The following is an 18,035-nucleotide window of genomic DNA, read 5'->3' on the forward strand; positions in this document are numbered from 1 at the left end:
TGGAGAATCATTTCTGTTGAGGACTTCTGGGCTTTCCAAAAGTTGCAGCCATGTCTGTTGAAGGATCTTGTTCAAGCTCTGCAGGTGCAGCTGATCCAGTAGATGGCGCCTCTAACTCGTCCATAGCCCCAGATTTTTTTTTTAACGTTTATGTTTATTTCCCCTTACTAATTCAGATAGTTTTTGTATCCTCCCTGTTGTCCCCCCTCCAGTCCAGTACCTTCACTTTTAAAAAATAATCAGGATTCTTTTTTAACTCTTATAAAAAGGGAAGAGAAGTACAGTTTACAGTTTTATAGATTGGGAAATTAACAGAAAAGCAAAAAAATTAGTACTCTCATAGCAAGTCCTCCTGTAATTTCACATAAAAGAAATGACCAGTGAACAACTAAGCATGAAAAGAATCCACCTTCTTCTTCTTCTTCTTCTTCTTCCTTCTTCTTCTTCTTCTTCTTCTTCTTCTTCTTCTTCTTCTTCTTCTTCTTCTTCTTCTTCTTCTTCTTCTTCTTCCTTCTCCTCCTCCTCCTCCTCCTCCTTCTCTTCTCCTTCTTCCTTCCTTCTTCTTCTTTCTTTTCTTTCTTCTTCTTCTTCTTTGGAGTACTGGGGATTGAATTCAGGGTCTTACCTCCTCTACCTCTTGAGCCACGCTCCAGTTCCCCACCCACCTTTTATTTACAGAAACCGGACACGTTGATGAACCTTACTGATTTTCCAAAGGAAGTCATCATTGCAGGAAGCTGGGAAGCTCAGGAAAATGTGCAGCCTTGCTGGTCCCTGCTAGTGGGCAATGTAATACTGCCTGGCAAAGCTGGGAAACCCCGAGGGCTAAAGGAGCGGCTAGGAGGGTGCAAAGAGAGAGAGCACAGGGGTTGGAAGAGGGAAATGGAGCAAGCGGAGGCTTGATGGGGCTGAGCTCTAAACTGATGATTGTGGAGTCATCATTTCTTGTAAACCCTTTCCCCAGATATTGCCAATATCTGGAATATTAGCAATATCTAGACTTCGCAAGTCATTAACACCTTTTTTAATATTCCCCGATGTATACATTTCTTGAGTACCTGTAGCCCCTGGGGTCTGGAAGAGAACCCCGAGTAATCAGGGACAGGTATTAAAAACCAATTGGGAGGGCTGGGGGCGTGGCTTAAGTGGTAGCGTGCCTGCCCAGCAAGCTCAAGGGCCCTGAGTTCAAACCCCAGTACTGCCAAAAGCAAAGCAAAAACCAAAATCCAGAACAAAAAACTAATTAGAAGCATTGGGTCAGAGCAGAATTGGAACATATGAGATGGTAGTTACTGTAGAATTCTTTGCACTGTTTTTTTACTTCATAAGAAATTAAATCCAGCACATTCCCAGACAAAAGTCTTTCTTTTTTCTTATCTGTGACGTCAGAAGGCTCCCAAAGCCATATTTCAAAAGTCTCAATCGTTCGACCCCCAGCACCGCAGAAAAGAAGCAACAATATTAGATTCCGAAACTAACGGTCCCAGATTAAATTGAGTATTAGAGCACAATCGAAGATATAATAAACAGTTTCCACAAAATTTACATTCATCGGAGCAAGTCAGAGGCAAAAAGGAACTACCGACGAGGATGGGATTCGAACCCACGCGTGCAGAGCACAATGGATTAGCAGTCCATCGCCTTAACCACTCGGCCACCTCGTCCCAGAAGCTTTCTTTTTCCTGCTAGCTATAGGGAGTGACACTAGGGGGCTGTGACGCAATGTTAATGGAAGTCGCCATTTCGTACGGAAGTCAACGTCCGACTGCTTTTACTAAAGCCGACAATCGATAAAGAAGATGGCCGCTCCTATGATGACAGGAGATCTGCATTGGGAAGGGGTGAAGGAAATTCAGTAAAAAATGAAATAAACTTGAATGAAATTAAATTTGCACAGGATCTGGCGAAGGAGTTTAAAAAAGGCTTAGGGGCGGGGTGGGTTTGGCGTCCAAGGGGGCGGAGTCGACGCATAGAGCTGCGTTGCGCATGCGCAGCACCTAGGCGGTTAGATTTGAATACTTCACTGAGGCTGCCCGGGCGTTGTGAGGCGACGCCTTTTCTGAGGCGCGCGCGGACCCCAAACAAGTGCAGCAGGTGGGCTGCGGCGGGTAAGAAGAACGTGAAGCTTTCGTTCTGGGCTCCTGGGCGGGCTTGGTCTTTGTCTGGACACAGCGAAGGTCGGGCGGTGGGAGGTGCGGACGCTGGGTCGGTCCGGCGGCCTCGCGGAACGCCAGGCCCAGCGTGACGGGCTCGGCCCGGTGCCGGCTCCTTCCTCGGCTCCCTGGCCTCGCTGGGTGCCCGCGCCCCTCCCCTCCGCCGCGCCCTGCCCCGCCATCTTCCGTCAGGGCCGGGACGCACTTCCCCGGGAGCTCGCGGTTGTCGGTGATCTGTCTTCCGCTTGTCTGGGCTGCAGATGGGGTGACGGCATTGCGCGGTTAGGGTTGACTTACCGCGTCGGATCGACACCCCACAGGTGTCCCGGCTTCTGCGGGTGTAACACTAACAGGGCACTGTAAATTAGGGGGGAGGGGTTGGGGAAAAAGTTTCCTCGCCCCACTACTCAGACCCAGGGTTAAAGCCCCTAAGCGCTGGAGTTTGGGAAGAAGAATACTTCCGATTGGAATTTTAAAAAGATGAAGGCTGAGGATGCAGGCCAAAGCAGCAGCTTCTTCCAGGTGTTAAGACTGAAGTCCGTTTTCACTTTAATTGGACCCGATCCGCCGAATTATAATCCATGTACAGAAATTACTGTAATACAAGACAGGGAGTAAGGAATTAGATGACATTCTAAAGAGGTGAACCCAGAGAAGGAGGGCTGATCTCAGGCGTTTGGCAATGGGGAGTAAACTTCATGAGACGTTCGCTGTGATGGAGGGATGACTTGCAGGCATGGGGAGTCCTTGTATTGTAAGATTTTGCTAATTAAAGGTTAGGTTCAAAGCAGGCACGTGAGTGGCTGACAGATATGTAAATTGAGTGAAAATGTATGGAGTGATAATGAGGTGTTTGATGCTAAATGAGAAAATAGAAGAACTTTTTGTGATAATGGTAATATTTAATATATGAACAGTTTAGCATTTCATTAGCAACTGAAACTATGGAGCAGCTGAAATGTGCTCAATTTTAAATATTTCATTTAACTGAAAATAACTGCTGTATTGGACAGTACAAGAGTAGGGTCTATGTCATTGCAAAATATTTACTGTCGATACTGGTATGTAAGATCACATGTGGGCAAAGAGTCCTATAGTAAGTATTTCAGGCTTTGCAGTCTACAAGGTCACTGTCATATTCTCTGTCATGTCTTTGTTTTGGTGTTTGCTTTGTTTTTTACAAATCATAAAAAATGTAAAAAGCTGTGACAGTGAACATAAGATGCTCCAATCCTACTCTCATGGTTTACTGTTGGGGCAAGGGTAGTTTGGGGAGATATTAGGAATAGTTAATTTATGTAAAAGACTTTTAAATTAGAGTTGTGGTAATGCTACAGATGAGATATACACAGTGCTAACCAAGAATACTTTTCTTGTCTTTCTTGCCAAGAGAGAATAGCAAGGATAAATGAATTATTTAGGAAAGCACTCTGTGGACACAGGAATTGAATGGCTAGTGTGAATAGTCAGTGAGGAAGACAGTGGTAAGAGATGAGATATGAAGAGGCAAGAGGAAACCATATCCTGTAAAGCTTTATAGGTCCTGGTGAAGAGATTATTTTTGGTCAGTGGCTCATGCCTGTAATCCTAGCTACTCAGGGGGCAGAGATTAAGAAGATTGTGGTTGGAAGCCAGCCTGGGCAAATAGTTCTCAGGACCTTAGTTTGAAAAATCCAACACAAAAAATGGCTGGCAGAGTGGCTCAAGTGGTAGAGTGCCTGCCTAGCAGGTATATATATATATATATATATATATATATATATATATATATATATATATACATACACACATATACACAGGAAAGGATATTAAAGTTCGTCAAACTTTTTTTTCCCGTGTATTCACCTTTAATCTCGTAGTATGGTAGATTACAAGGTTGATCCTCTAGAGTTAAGCCATTTTGCATTCCTAGAATAAAAAAGACATGGCTATGATATTTTATTCTTTTTACATACAAATTTCTGGAATTTTTAAATAATATTTATTTAGAATTTTTCTATTACAGTGGTGAAATTGCCAAATCACCGTATTATTTTTGCTTTGTGTGTGTGTGTTGTGTGTGTGTGTGCATAACAGAGATAGTTGTAGGAAAGAGAACTTAGTTATCATCTCCCATGGTAGGAAGACAGTTTAATGCCTAAAATTAGAAAACTAGAAAAAAAATCAAAAGTTTATACAAAAATATTCAGTGAAAAATAAAAGTAGTTGCTTTTAAGAAAGAGGAAATTGGGATGCAGGGATGCTGATTTAAAAATTAGCAATCATGGTCTGGGGAGGCAGGTCAGTGTGAAGAATGTGTGCTTAGCATGTGCAACGCCCTAGGTTCAATATCTCCAGCACCAAAACATACAAACCCCACAGTAATCTATGACCAGTCTTATGTAACCAGTTCCCCATACTAGGTACTTGAAAGATAAAATAAAAATTTTGTTTTAAATTGATTTTAGTGTTAGTGAATAAGAGATGATTAAAACTAGAGAAATGGATAAGCATGCTGAGAAAGTGATGGAGAACAAATGGAGAGGATCACAAGTCAAATCCTATAAGATGCCCATCATCATATCCATACCGAAGCTAACTGACTTCAATGGCATTGAAAAAGAAGCAGATAAAAGCTAGGAGCCTGGCGCTGATGGCTTATGCCTGTAATCCTAGCAACTCAGGAGTCAGCGATCAGGAGGATCATGGTTCTAAGCTAGCCCTGGCAAATAGTTCTGAGACTCTTATCTTGAAAAAACCCTACACAAAAAAGGGTTGTGGAGTGGCTCAAGGTATAGGCCCTGACTTCAAACCACAAAATGCAAAAAAAAAAAAAAAAAAGAAAGAAAGTAAAAGAAAGCTAGGGATACAGCTGAATGGTAGAGCACTAGCCTAGCACGTGCAAGGACCTGGGTTCAGTTCCCAACACAGAAATAAATTAATAAAAACACATAAGTGAAAAGAAAAAACAAAAAGCAGACTTATTTTGGTTTGAAGTTGAGATTCATTATGAAATACTATTTCCTAATTTGGCTTTTGTTATGTATGCCAAAAGCTTGTAAAATAATATAGTGTCTTTTAGGTACCTGTTTTCTCTACTTACTGCTAAAAGTAAGAACATTGACTGTAACAGTTTATGGATATGGTATTTAGTGTTGTGATAGAAATGCTAATAATAATTGAGTCAGTTCTTTTTTTTTTTTTTTAAATCTGCAATGACATTTTTTTCTTACTCAGAAGTGAGGTTCTAAGGTCAATACATAAAGTGAAAATCTGATATCGTTATGAATAGGTAGGAACTGAAACCAAGTAAGTAAACATAAGGTTGTGTGTCTGTATTTCATGCTTTTTGAAAATTTCAATTTCAATAACTAGCTATACTACTTAAAATGTTATTTTTATGTCTTAATTTTTTTTTAGTCCTGACTAATAATTCCATTTTCTTAAGATAAATATGTTTATGATGCAAATCCACTGTTTTGGAGTTGAATTATTATATACTCCATAAACTAGGTCAAATTTTTATTTGAACCAGTAAAGTCCATATCATCCTGATCAGAGTGAGTCACAGATTTTTTGTTTTTGTTTTTGGCAGTTCTGAGGTTTGAACTGAGGAACTTATGCTTGCTAGGCAGACATTCCACCTCTTGAGCCATGTCCCCAGACCAACACAAATTTTATTTCAAGTATAAGAATTTTCCAGGAGTATTAATTAGATCACTGTAGTTAAAACTCTTAAATGACTCATGTTTTAGAGCTCATAGTGTGATTTTTCCTTCCTATTCCTGTTCTTCTCTACAAAGCAACCCTAAAGTCACAACTGTGCTGTTAATCTCTTCATAGACTGTAATTTCTTTTCCCTCTTTCTCATCTTTTAAAATACTGTGTATTTGTTACAGAATAAAGTTTTCTTTAAATATGGATGGAGTATCTTCAGAGACTAATGAAGAAAAGTAAGTTCATTCAGTGTCACTAAAAATGTTATATTCTCTTTGAGAAAGATACTTTTCCAAGTAGTAATATCTATCAGTAACTTCTGAAATCTGTTACATTGTGTTCTGGGAAAAGAAGTAATTGTTACAAAGCAATAACCCTTCCTGCCATATTTTTGTGTAAACTGTTTAACTGTGAGGGACTTTAGACACTACCTCCCATCTCTTTAAGGCCCAGGAAGATGAAATGATTTCTCTAAGCTGGCATGACAAACTAGTAACCTATTTGTAGCCTGCAAACATAATTTTTCTGGCCTGTACATATTTTAATTAGTTACCCAAATTGCAAAATCTCTACATTTCATACAATAATTGGGTTTTCAGCTTCTCTTTAAAAGTCAAGTGTGGCAACCCGGCTCCTATTATTTTTGCTTAGGATCACTAAACAGAGCAAGTAATGACTGTGATGTTTAAACCAAGCAAAATTCTCCACGTCATGATAGTCTTCACAGTAACTATTTCTCTTACACATAATAAATTCTGGAGATATGATAAAAATGTTATACTGATTGCTATTTAAGAGATAGTCTTATGGGACACAATTTATCTTTTAAAACACTGAATTCCTAAGTATAGAATTTAAAGTCTCCTACTATAATATAAATGTGGCTAGCCATAGTACTAAGTAAAACGATGGCTAGTTTAAAAGTATATAAGGGGTGATACGATGATGGCTTCTGGAAATTCAGTCTTTGTATATTTGCACATAACTTTTTCCTCTTTTTTTCAGAGACAATACAGAGAGACCTGTTAGGAGACGGCATTCCTCAGTAAGAAACACTAAATTAATAAAGTTACCTTTATTGAGTGATAGTTATTTACCACAGCGATTTTGACTGCTTCACCTTCCCATTTCCACTGGCTTCCTGTTGATCTCTGATTAAAAACTGATAAAAAATATTTAGACTGGCGACACATGTAACTATACTAAAATTCATAATTTACAAATTTTTTTGTAAATTGGTGAGTTTTTAATTAATATATATTGCACAAAATAATGGGTTTCGTTCTAACATTTAATACATGTTAACTTAATGAATTTTATGCTAACATAAATTATACTTCATTTATTGAAAATGTTTAAAATATGCTTAAAATGCTTTGTCGGTTAAAAATATGTTTGCTGAAGCTGGGCACAGGTGGCTCATGCCTGTAATCCTAGCTACTTGGGAGACTGAGATTAGGAGGATCCAGGTTTAAGGCCAGCCCAGGCAAAAATCTGCTGGAAGTATGGCTCAAGTGGTAGAGCACCTTGCCTTGCAAGCACAAAGCACTGAGTTCAAACCCCAGTCCTACCAAAAATAATTTTTTCCCAAGCTGGGCAGAGTGGTATGTGCTTGTAATCCCAGCACTCCAGAGGCAGAGGCAGGAGGATCTTAAGTTTGAAGGCAGCTTGGGCTACACAACAAGACCCTATTTAAAAAAAAAAAGAAAAACAAAAACAAAATGGCAGCCATGGTGGTGCATACTTAAGAAACAAAAATCCAGCCCAACTGATTTAAGCACAAAATGCACTTTGGGTTATAAAACTGAAAACTCCAAAGAAAGGGCAAAACTTACTATTCAAGGTTCCAGCAACATCACTCTCACTAGGATTTCCTTTTGCTTTTTCTATTCTGACTGCTGCTTCTGGGTGGGTAATCTCTGTCAGCAGGCAGACTCTGAGGTTACTTTGGTACATCTACCTCCCCCAACTTCCCTGTTCAAGTTCTATTTGAAGAACGGTATCTGTTTCTTCAAGACTGAAAAACAAAGGACTCAGAAATTAATCCTGTTAGTGCAATTATCCTCATTCCTGAACCAATCATTACTGATCAGTATAGATCAGATTGGGGCTTGTGGACCAAGAGAAGAAATAAATGTCAAATATTTAAATCTGCCACATTACACTGAGCAATATGACTGAGAAATTTCAGAGACTTTTTAATGGAAATTTTAACTTCCTACTCATGGTACAACTTGGAATAAAGTGATTATTAACAGTTATGTTAGATTTATTATTATTTTTTTTTTTACCACTTCTAATTCTTACCTCTAGATTTTGAAACCCCCAAGGAGTCCTCTTCAGGACCTCAGAGGTGGAAATGAACTAGTTCAGGTAAGTCTCTAATAGTGCAAATCTTTATAGATTACTATTTTCAGTGATTTTTTTTTTGGCAGTACTGAGGCTTGAACTCAGGGTCTTCACCTGAGCCACTCTGCCAGCCTTTTTTGTGATGGGTTTTTTTCGAGATAGGGTCTTGCAAACTATTTCCCTAGGCTGACTTGGAACAGCAATCCTCCTGATGCTGCCTCCTGAGTAGCTGGGATTACAGGTGTGAGCCACTGGCGCCTGGCTTGTAGTCCTCTTTATTTGATTAATTCCTGTTTGTTCTTCCAGACTGAGCTTGGGTGCCACTTCTCAGAAAATCATTCCTTAACACTTTCCATTATAATTGTTTTACCTCTGTCCATTCTGTTTTGTTGTTGTCTTTTTTTTTTCTTAACCTCTGTCCATTCTAAATTAAGAAGTCTCTCCGAGCAAGAACTTTATCATATGTTTTTGCACTTAATTGTGTCTGATACATTGTTGGCTTTCAGTCCATTGTAGTTCACTGATTAAATGCATATAATTTTGGAGACCAAAATTATCCTTGTTATTTCTCAAATGCATCAATTTTTCTCCTGCTTCAGGGTCTGTGCATACATTTTTGCTTAGAATGCTTTCCCCTTAACAAACTCATCCTGCTAACTTCTGACTAATCCTTCAGGTCTCAACTTAAATGTACATCCTCACTGGGCATTGGTGGCTCACATCTGTAATCCTAACCACTCGGGAGAAAGAGATCAGGAGGATCAAGGTTCAAAGCCGGCATGGGCGAATAGTTTGAGAAACCCTATTTCAAAAATACCCAACACAAAGAAGGGCTGGTAGAATGGCTTAAGTAGTAGAGTACCTACCTAGCAAGTGTGAATCCCTGAATTCAAACCCCAGTACCACCAAAGAGGGGAAAAATGTACAACCTCAAAGAAATGTTCTCAGACTAAAGTAGGTTTTTGTGTAGTCTTCCTGCAAGCACCCTTCACACTCTGTATTTTATATCTGTGTGACAGAGTAGGAATTTAATTGAACTGGTGTTGAATGAGCAAATGACAGATTTATAGACTCCTAGAGCTTTGAAGCCAGTGAGCTCTCATCAGTAATCTTAAAGTTAGTGCCTCCATTATAAATGAGAAGTATGAGGTTCAAAGAGGTTAAATATGTTATCGAAATCCGTATAAATGGTATGTGGCAGACTTCAAACGAGGTTACCAATCCTTTCATTTCTACCTTAGTGTTCTTTATAGCACACAAATTTCTGGGGTTTTTTGTTTTTTTAAGTAAAAAATACATTAATCTATGTTAATCCTACTGTTTACCTGTTTAACATTGTTATATGGTGAAATTCAGTCTCACAAAAAGAAGGAAATTCTGACACAAACTACAACATGCATGAATCTTGATGACATGATGCTAAATGAAAAGCCAGTCACACAAAGACAAATTCTGTGTTTCCACTTACGTGAGGAATAGTATAGTTAAGTTTAGGCAGACAAAAACAGAATGGTGGTTGCCAGGGACTAGGGTGGGGAGGATGAAATGAATTTCTTAATGGTATACTTGCAGTTTCAGTTTTGTAAGATGAAAACATCTGGAGAGTGGTCGCACAGAAAGGTAGATATGTGACCTATTAATACTATTGAATCGTATATTTAAAAATGCCTAAGATGGTAAATTTAATGTCACGTGTTTTACCACAAACAAAAATCTTAAGTATTCACCAAGGCACTAAGTGGTTAAGCTGGTAAATTTTATGTTATGTTAAAAATTTTTAAATGGCCCAAACATGTATGCACATATGAAAAAATGAATAAAAAAATAAGAATAAAGAAAAAAATTTTTTAAGGCTGGAGGCATGGCTTAAGTAGTAGAGTACCTGCCTATCAAAGCATGAAGCCCTGAGTTCAAGCCCCAGAACTGCCAATGCCCCCCCTTCTTTTTTTTTTTAACTTTAGAAGAGTATATTATATCAAGATCAATATAATTGGTAACATATTTATTGTTTTGTCCCATCTTTTTTGCTACATGTTGTTTGTGTCAGTATGCTTATTTTAACTCATATTAAAAAATCATATTCACATGAGGCCCTGGGTTCAATCCTTAGCATTGCAAAAAAAAAAGTATTTAGAAAATCACATTCATGTTCATTAAGTTCCATGTTCTACATTGGACTATTTTGGGGAATCATAAATTAATTCAGAATACAACTTGATTTCTGTGTATAGTACTCACAATGGTTTATTAAGAATCATATGATATGTTCTTTCTTAGGAATCCAATGCTTTGAGAAATAGGAAAAGCTCTCGTCGAGTCAGCTTTGCAGATACAATAAAGTAAGTTGTAAGGAGAAATAATTAAAATATTACAGACAATACATGTTTCTGTGTCAAATCAAATATGTTGGTATTAATTGACTTGATTAGATAAACATTGGAGATTATTATTTAAAAGATTGTTATTCAGCATTATGTTTGAAAGAGAAACAGAATATTCCATAAAAATCAGGAATAAAATGATATCTGCTGTTACCACTGTTATTTAACATTGTATTGGAGGTTTTAATCGACAAAAATAGAGAAAGAAATTATAGTTACAGGCTCACGCCTGTAATCGTAGCTACTCAGGAGGCAGAGAGCAGGAGGATCTTGGTTTGAAGCCAGTCTGGGCAAACAGTTCACAAGATCCCATCTCAGAAAAACCCAACTCAAAAAAGTGCTGGTGGAGTGGCTCAAGATGTAGGCCCTGAGTTCAAGCCCCAATACAAAAAAAAAAAATTAGAAATAATGGAGGTAAACCATTACCTTTTGCAAAATAAATACAGCCTTTCTGGTTTTGACTTCTTTCTGGGATTGGTGTATTTTTTTCTTTTACTTCTTTTATTAGTTTCATCTCTATGTTTTATTTCCTGCTGTTTTATCATCTCTTCCTTTTGTTTCTGCTCTGTGTTCTTTCATAGAGGTAATTGCTTTTTGTTTCTTAAATCCATAGTAAACTGTTTAAAAAATTTTTATCTGCTTTGGGACATTTTCTGATGATGATGATTTGTGTGTGTGTGTGTGTGTGACTGGAGTTTTGAACTCAGGAGTTCTTACTTGCAAAGCAGAGGCCTACCACTTGACGCATACCTCCAGTCCATTTTGCTCTGGTTATTTTGGAGCTGTAGTCTGGGAAACTATTTGCTCGGGCTGGCCTCAAACCTGGATCCTCCCATCTCAACTTCCCAAGTGCTAGGATTACAGGCATGAGCCACAGGCACCCAGCTAATGTTTTTTTTTTTTTTTTTTTTTTTTTTTTGGGAGTCAATTTTCCTTTTATTCAGATGCTCAAAAGGAGTCAGTCTCCACTGTCATTTAATCTGAAATAAATGCAGGGGAGAACCTTACAGTAGCATTCTTAATATGTGTTAAAGGTACAAGGCCAGGTTCTCAGCCAAGGCCACCTCAGGAAAAGCTGCTCAGCTGCACATCCTTCCCATGTTTTTTTTTATTAATGAATTGTACTATGCTTTTCTTCCCTTTTATCTCATACCGTCTTTATAGATTTTATGTTTTTCATTGAATGAATTGGGTTTTCCTGAACCTAGCCATTTGTTAAACATCCCTGTGAAGAAGGGCATTAGGTAGTATTCTAAGGTAGTTATTTTTCTGTAAACAAAGACCTTGTTTTTAGTTGTCATAAAGACAGACTACCTATTAATGCTAAATTCTTCAAATTTTGTTTTCTGTTTACCTTAGATTTCCTCAACTTAGCCTTTTGTGAGATAAGGCTAGATCAATTTAAACCTGAATTCAAACATTTGGGGATGAGGCCATATCATTTCATGTTTAAAAATCTTCCTTCAAGACCTGGGATTGGATTTACATCCTTTCTCACTCCTCATTTGTTTCCCTTTGTCTCCCAGTTCTTTACCTTTAGGATAACAAAAGTACTCCAATTCCTTAATTTCCACGTAAAACAAGGTTTTGTTTTAGAGCAACTATAGTTCAGGATTTTAGGGGTTTTTTTTGTTTGTTTGTTTGTTTGTTCATTTGTTTTTTTGACAGCATTGGGGTTTGAACTCATGCTTTCAAGGCAGGCGCTCTATCACTTAAGCTACTCTGCCAGCCCTTTTTTTGTAATGGGTACTTTCGAGATAGGATCTCATGAACTAGTTACCTAGACTGGCTTTGAACTGTGACCCTCCTGATCTCTGCCTCCTGAGTACCTAGGATTACTGGCATGAGCCACCAGCACCTGGCCAGTTGTGGGATTCTTGAGATCCTTAGAGGAGATGTTGGCAAGGGGTTAAAACAAAAGGGAGTTCCTAGCCTCGTGTGGTTGGCTATAATCCCAGCATTCAGAAGACTGAGGCAAGAGGATCTGAAGTTGGAGGCCTGGACAACTAAGAGAGACCCTGTCTCAAAAAGAAGAAAAAAAAAAAAGAGTTTCCACTCTGCAATAGACTGAGTAGCTCTAAACAGTAGAAGCCTTCTGAAATGTAATTTTTTGTTGGTTATAATAATTTAATTGTTTCATAATTTTCCTATTCACCTTTTAGGCTTAAATCAGTTGTAAACATGAGCTGGCAATATATCATGTGTTGAATTTTGGAAGAAAAATTATATAATGAGATTTGGTGTAATCAGGGAAGACTTGATACTGCTTGCCAATAGACTTCCTTAGGTACCATATTCTTTGGTGGAGTTGTTGGTAGCTTTGTGAAACTTGCCTTGGGTTTTGCAGACTCCATATAATTTCTGTCTATATCAAGAATGGGTTGATCTCTTAAGAAATAGGCTTATATTGAACAGATGGACTAGACTTAGGCACCAGTGGCTTACGCCTATAATCCTAGCTACTCAGGAGACAGAGATCAGGAGGATCACAGTTTGAAGCCAACCCAGGCAAATAGTAGTCAAGACCCTATCTTGAAAATACCCAATACAAAAAAAAAAGGATTGGTGGAGTGGCTCAAGGTGTAGGCCCTGAGTTCAAGACCCAGTCCCACAAAAAAAAAAAAAAAAGACAGATGCACTAGAGATGTATATATACAAATGTAATGAATCAGAACTTTTTTTTGAGCAGATCAGCACATTTCTTATGGAATATTCTACCTAAGAAAGCAAATTATATTGTAAATACAGCTGTATGACTTGCTTCATGGAATCTGAATTGCTAGTTACTTGATTCAAAATGTTGTTTAATGATGTCAGGCTATGAAATCTAATGGGTCTATCTCCTCAGTCAATACATATGTACCTATTGCACAGCCATGAGTGTTTTTGTCTACTCCTTGAATAGTTGCGGTGAGGATTTTATTTAAAATTTTATTTTACTTACTTTTTTCAGACTTCACTTTCACTTTTTTTTTAAGTATGTTAATGTTAATGGAAATATTTGTAACTATCTTTTGGGCAACTCATCTTTCTGCTACAGTAGATAAGGTAAATTGCTTTCTTGGATTATTTATGTTCTCCAAAGTAAAATTTCCAGGCTTAAGGGAAGAAGTACTTGTGTAGTAATTATTACATTTTTGTTATTGTTTTTTGTTGGTTTGGTTTGGTTTGGCTCTTTAAGCGATGGGGTCTCACTATGTTGCCCAGGCTGGCCTTGAACTCTTCTGGGCTCAAGTTCTGCTCCTTTCTCAGCCTCCTAGGGTAGTTAGAACTATAGGCATGTCCCACATTGTTACTGATTTTTAACTTTTTGGTTTTGCTTTGTTTGTTTATTTTTGTTGGCAGAACTGGGGTTTGAACTGAGAGCCTCCTACTTGTGAGGGCCTGCTCTACCACTTGAGCCACTCTTCTGGCCCTGTTATTGATGCTAATGCCACTAGTATTTATATATTTTCCCCCCAACATGTCTGACTCTCAGAATCTGTGGAGTGTTGGTTCCATACTCCCCCAGTGGGTTTTAAAATCTGATGCTTGAGTCCCTTATATAAAGTGGTGTAGTATTTGCCTATAGCCCCCACACACCCTCCCTACTACTTTAAATTATCTCTGGCTTATTTATGTAATACTTATAAGTGCTTAATAAATAGTTGTTATACAGTATTGTTTGAAGAATAATGACAAGAAAAAATATCTGTATATGTTTAGTACAGATGCATTTTTCCCTGAGTATTTTTAATTTGAGGTTGGAACCAAGGATCAACTATATATTGTAAACATTTGATTTTAGTACTTAATTTTATTTTTAGCTGATTTGATCAATTGTGTTATCTCTTATTGCAGTTGTACTTTCTAATTACTATTTTTTCTATTGTTTGTTCACTTAAAGTTTCTTGTTTTTTTTTTTGATGGGACTGGGGCTTGAACTCATGGCTTTGCACTTGCAAAGCAGACACTGTACCATTTGAGCCATACCTCCAGCCCATAAAGTTCCTATGTGATTAGCCAGGTGTGGTGGTACATGCCTATAATCAATCCCAGCATTTGGGAAACTGATGCAGGAGGATTTCGAGTTCAAGGTCAGCCTAGGCTACATAGCCAGACCCTGTCTCAAAAAAAAAAAAAAAGTTTGTGTGATTGAATAATTTTTTTAAAAATTCTTATAGTTAGAGTCTCTGTATTTACTAATCCACATATCCTTTCTGGTTCATAAATAAATTTTACTTCAGATTATACCTAAAAATCTTTCCTGTATCGTAGATTATGGAGGAAAGGAGAGAATAAGGAAGGGACAGAGAGATTGCTGTTACAGAAAAATGGAGTAAAGAATGATTTTGTTCTTTCTTTTAGTTCTTTACATAGTTTTGCTAACTGCTTTATTAATTGTAGTATACCAATTTACAGACTATTCTTTGCCTGCCTAATATATGTCATCCTAAAATTTTGATTTGAGGCATCTAGATATATTTTTATATTGCTTTCACTTTTTTCCTGTATTTTTTCCATATATGTAATTGGAGTTATTCATTGTTAGGTTTCAATTTTTAACTTTCCTTTTATTGTATGGTGACTTGTCTAGCTCTACTCCTTTTTTATTCTAAAAGTTAATGTATTCAATAGTTTCATAATTATATTTATCTTTTCCTTCTTTTGTGTAATTTTTTTTCTTTTTCTTTTTTTTTTCATGTGTGTGTAGTTTTGTTTGCTTGTTTTGAGACAGGATCATGCTATATAGCCCAGTCTAGTCTTAAGCTTGGAATCCTCCTCTCTCAGCCTCCAAGTGCTGGGATTATAGGCATATACCCTTGTGCCTGGCTCTGTTTCCCTTTATTATTGGGCAATTTTAAATTTTATCATTCCACATTTTTGTTTTATTTTCTTGTAATGCTCGGGATATGAACCCAGGGCTTTGCATATGCTAGGCACACACTCTATCAGCAACATCTCTAATCTCATTTTGTTTTTAATCAAGAATGGGTATTGAATTTTATTCAATTCATTATTTTACTTTGTTTGCTAGCATCTGTCAATGTTGGCTAATAAGTTTTGGGATTTTTTTATAGTATCTTTATCTAAATATCTAAATTTCTTTTTGGTGGTGGTATTGGGATTTGAACTCAGGGCTTCACACTTGCCAGATATTCATTTTCCAACGACAACTTTTGTTTTATCTAGTGCTGGGGATCGAACCCAGGGCCTCAAGTATAATAGACAAGTGCTCTGGCCAACAAGCTACATCCATAGCCCTCCAGCTATAACTATTACCAGCTCATAACCATTCTTGTTTCACTACACTCTCACTTCCCTTTCCCTCCTAGATTATTTTCATGTGAATTTCATTAGTAAACATTATGTAATCTATCTCTAAAATATATAAAATCTTTGAAAAATTACAATACCATTATTACACTTTTAAAAACCTGACAATTTCATATCATGAAACAACATTTCTCCTTTTGGGTCACTTTTTTTTCTAGATAATTTTTATGACTGAGTCTCCAGACAAAGTTAACACATTGCATTTAGTTGAAATAGCTTTTAAATTTCTTAGTCTGTAGGTTCTTTCTCTTCTGTTTTTCTGTCATAATTTCTTTTTTGAAGAAGCTAGATTATTATACAGTGTCTCACATTCTGGATTTTACTGATTATATCCCAGTGGGATAATATTGCTTAACATATTCTTTTACATTAGATTTCCTATTAATTGTTATATCTGGAAGGCTTGATTTTACTTAAGTGGATTTTTTTCAGCAAGGATACTGTATCCTTATTGTCATGTGCTCCCATCAAATGCATATGTTCCATTTGTTGTTGTGACATTAGCAGCCATTGATGATAATTGCCTGGGTTGATCTTTTTTCTTTAGAGTTTGCTAGTTGGTAATTATTCTCATTCTACCATTTCTTCTTCGTTTACTAACAGGACTTCTATTAAGAAGACCTTCCAATATTAGCTATTTTGTTAATTGTGAATTATGGCTCACAAGGAAAGGCAGGTTAAATGCTTGGGATTTTTCTTTTCCATTTATTTGCTAGTTTTCAATATGACTTTGTTTACTAGCAGCTGTTGAAGTTAACCAATTAGTTTTGGGTTTTTTTGTAGAATCTTTATCTAAATATCTAACTTTTTTTTTTCTTTTTTGGTGTCAGTACTGGTGTTTGAAATCAGGGCTTCACACTTGCTAGGCAGGTGCTCTACCACTTGAGCTATGCCTCCAGCTCTTTATCTAAATATCTAAATGTCTACATCCTGGACTTAACATATATTTTATGTGTCTCATATAGTTGTTATTTTTACTGATACTTATATTGTTCTATCTTTGACCAGTGAAATCTTGAACCTAGGGCCTTGTGCATGCTAGGCAGATGCTCTATCACTGAGCTACATTCCTAGCCCCTGGTTTTTTGAATCACTGTATAGCTCAAGTTGGCCTTGAACTCATAATATTCCTGCCTCAGCCTCCCAAGTGCTGGGATTATAATTGTGTATCACTATGCCTGGCACTTTAGGTTGGTTTCTGACCTTTTGGTATAACTCTGATAATTGAGTTTCTTTCCTTTATAGTCTAACAAAATATTTATGTTCATCTTGTGTACATTATTTTCTGCTCCAGACCTGGAATCCTTTTTTTTTTTTGTAGGGCCCCTTATTCCTGTTAATAGCATTTAGAGACCACAGTCTGGATGCTATAGGTTCTCCTTTGTACTTACTGGGTTGGTCATTATTTCCAGGTGATTCTTCTTGCTCTAACTACTGTAGTTGTCTTTTTCTTTTGCATGTTAAAGTTGCTTAAGTCTTAGCGATATCAGCCATTTTTCATCTGTATTGAAATATTTTTTAATCTGGTTTGATTTTGCTCACTGGGTGTTTATAAGAGTTTTTAATTTTTATATGGTTAAACCCACCTATCTATTCCTATGTGGGTTCTGACTTCCAGAGTTCTTTAAAATACCAAATGTCAAATACTTGTTTTTAAGTAAACCTATTTTTTCTTCTGGTCTTTTAGCAGGTCCAGTTTAGTATATTTGTCTGAAGTTTATTATGGTGTTAATGAGTGAGATAGAGCATCAATGAGATGTTACTGTTTTTATTTTTAAATCCAATTCCTTATTTTCCATAAAGTTGGAAAGAGCTTATCAGAAGTCATTCATATTTTTTGCATTATAGAAATACCTTCTTTCCTTTCTAAAAGCAACTTCTAAGAGCTTCTTTTCCCTTTCAGATTTTGAAAACCTGGTAATAGGTGCCTTTCTTTTGAATTATTTTTCCAAGAGACTGCCATGTCAACATGTTGAAATGTTCACTTTAATTGGGAAGATCACATTTCCACTTACTGAAAGAAGTATAAATATGTTAACTTTTGATTTGTTATCCATTGTGCTAGTATTTTACAGTAGCAATTGCTACTATACTAACTACTATATGCATTCTTTCACTGGATTTGTAACAAATATAAATA

At 37.0% G+C, this 18,035-nt stretch overlaps 1 protein-coding gene and 1 non-coding gene across 4 annotated transcripts in view; one reads left to right on the forward strand and one right to left on the reverse strand.

Annotated features, from left to right (window-relative positions):
* Window positions 1-1,582: 1,582 nt before the first annotated feature.
* On the reverse strand, window positions 1,583-1,664 carry Trnas-gcu (transfer RNA serine (anticodon GCU)). Its single transcript has one exon. It is a non-coding gene; the product is annotated as a tRNA-Ser (tRNA).
* A 340-nt stretch (window positions 1,665-2,004) lies between these two features.
* Window positions 2,005-18,035, forward strand: part of Knl1 (kinetochore scaffold 1) — a 55,241-nt gene continuing 39,210 nt past the window's right edge. For 2 of the 3 annotated variants that reach the window (XM_074065682.1, XM_074065684.1), the window contains exons 1-5: window positions 2,005-2,108; window positions 6,032-6,085; window positions 6,855-6,894; window positions 8,163-8,222; window positions 10,476-10,537. In XM_074065682.1, the coding sequence (XP_073921783.1) occupies window positions 6,051-6,085; window positions 6,855-6,894; window positions 8,163-8,222; window positions 10,476-10,537 (197 nt within the window). In that variant the 5' untranslated portion in view covers window positions 2,005-2,108; window positions 6,032-6,050. The remainder of the gene's footprint in view (window positions 2,109-6,031; window positions 6,086-6,854; window positions 6,895-8,162; window positions 8,223-10,475; window positions 10,538-18,035) is intronic. The other variant, XM_074065683.1, reaches the window with a different exon arrangement.

This window comes from Castor canadensis, chromosome 2, assembly GCF_047511655.1.
Source record: "Castor canadensis chromosome 2, mCasCan1.hap1v2, whole genome shotgun sequence".
In the NCBI taxonomy this organism is placed as follows: domain Eukaryota; kingdom Metazoa; phylum Chordata; class Mammalia; order Rodentia; family Castoridae; genus Castor; species Castor canadensis.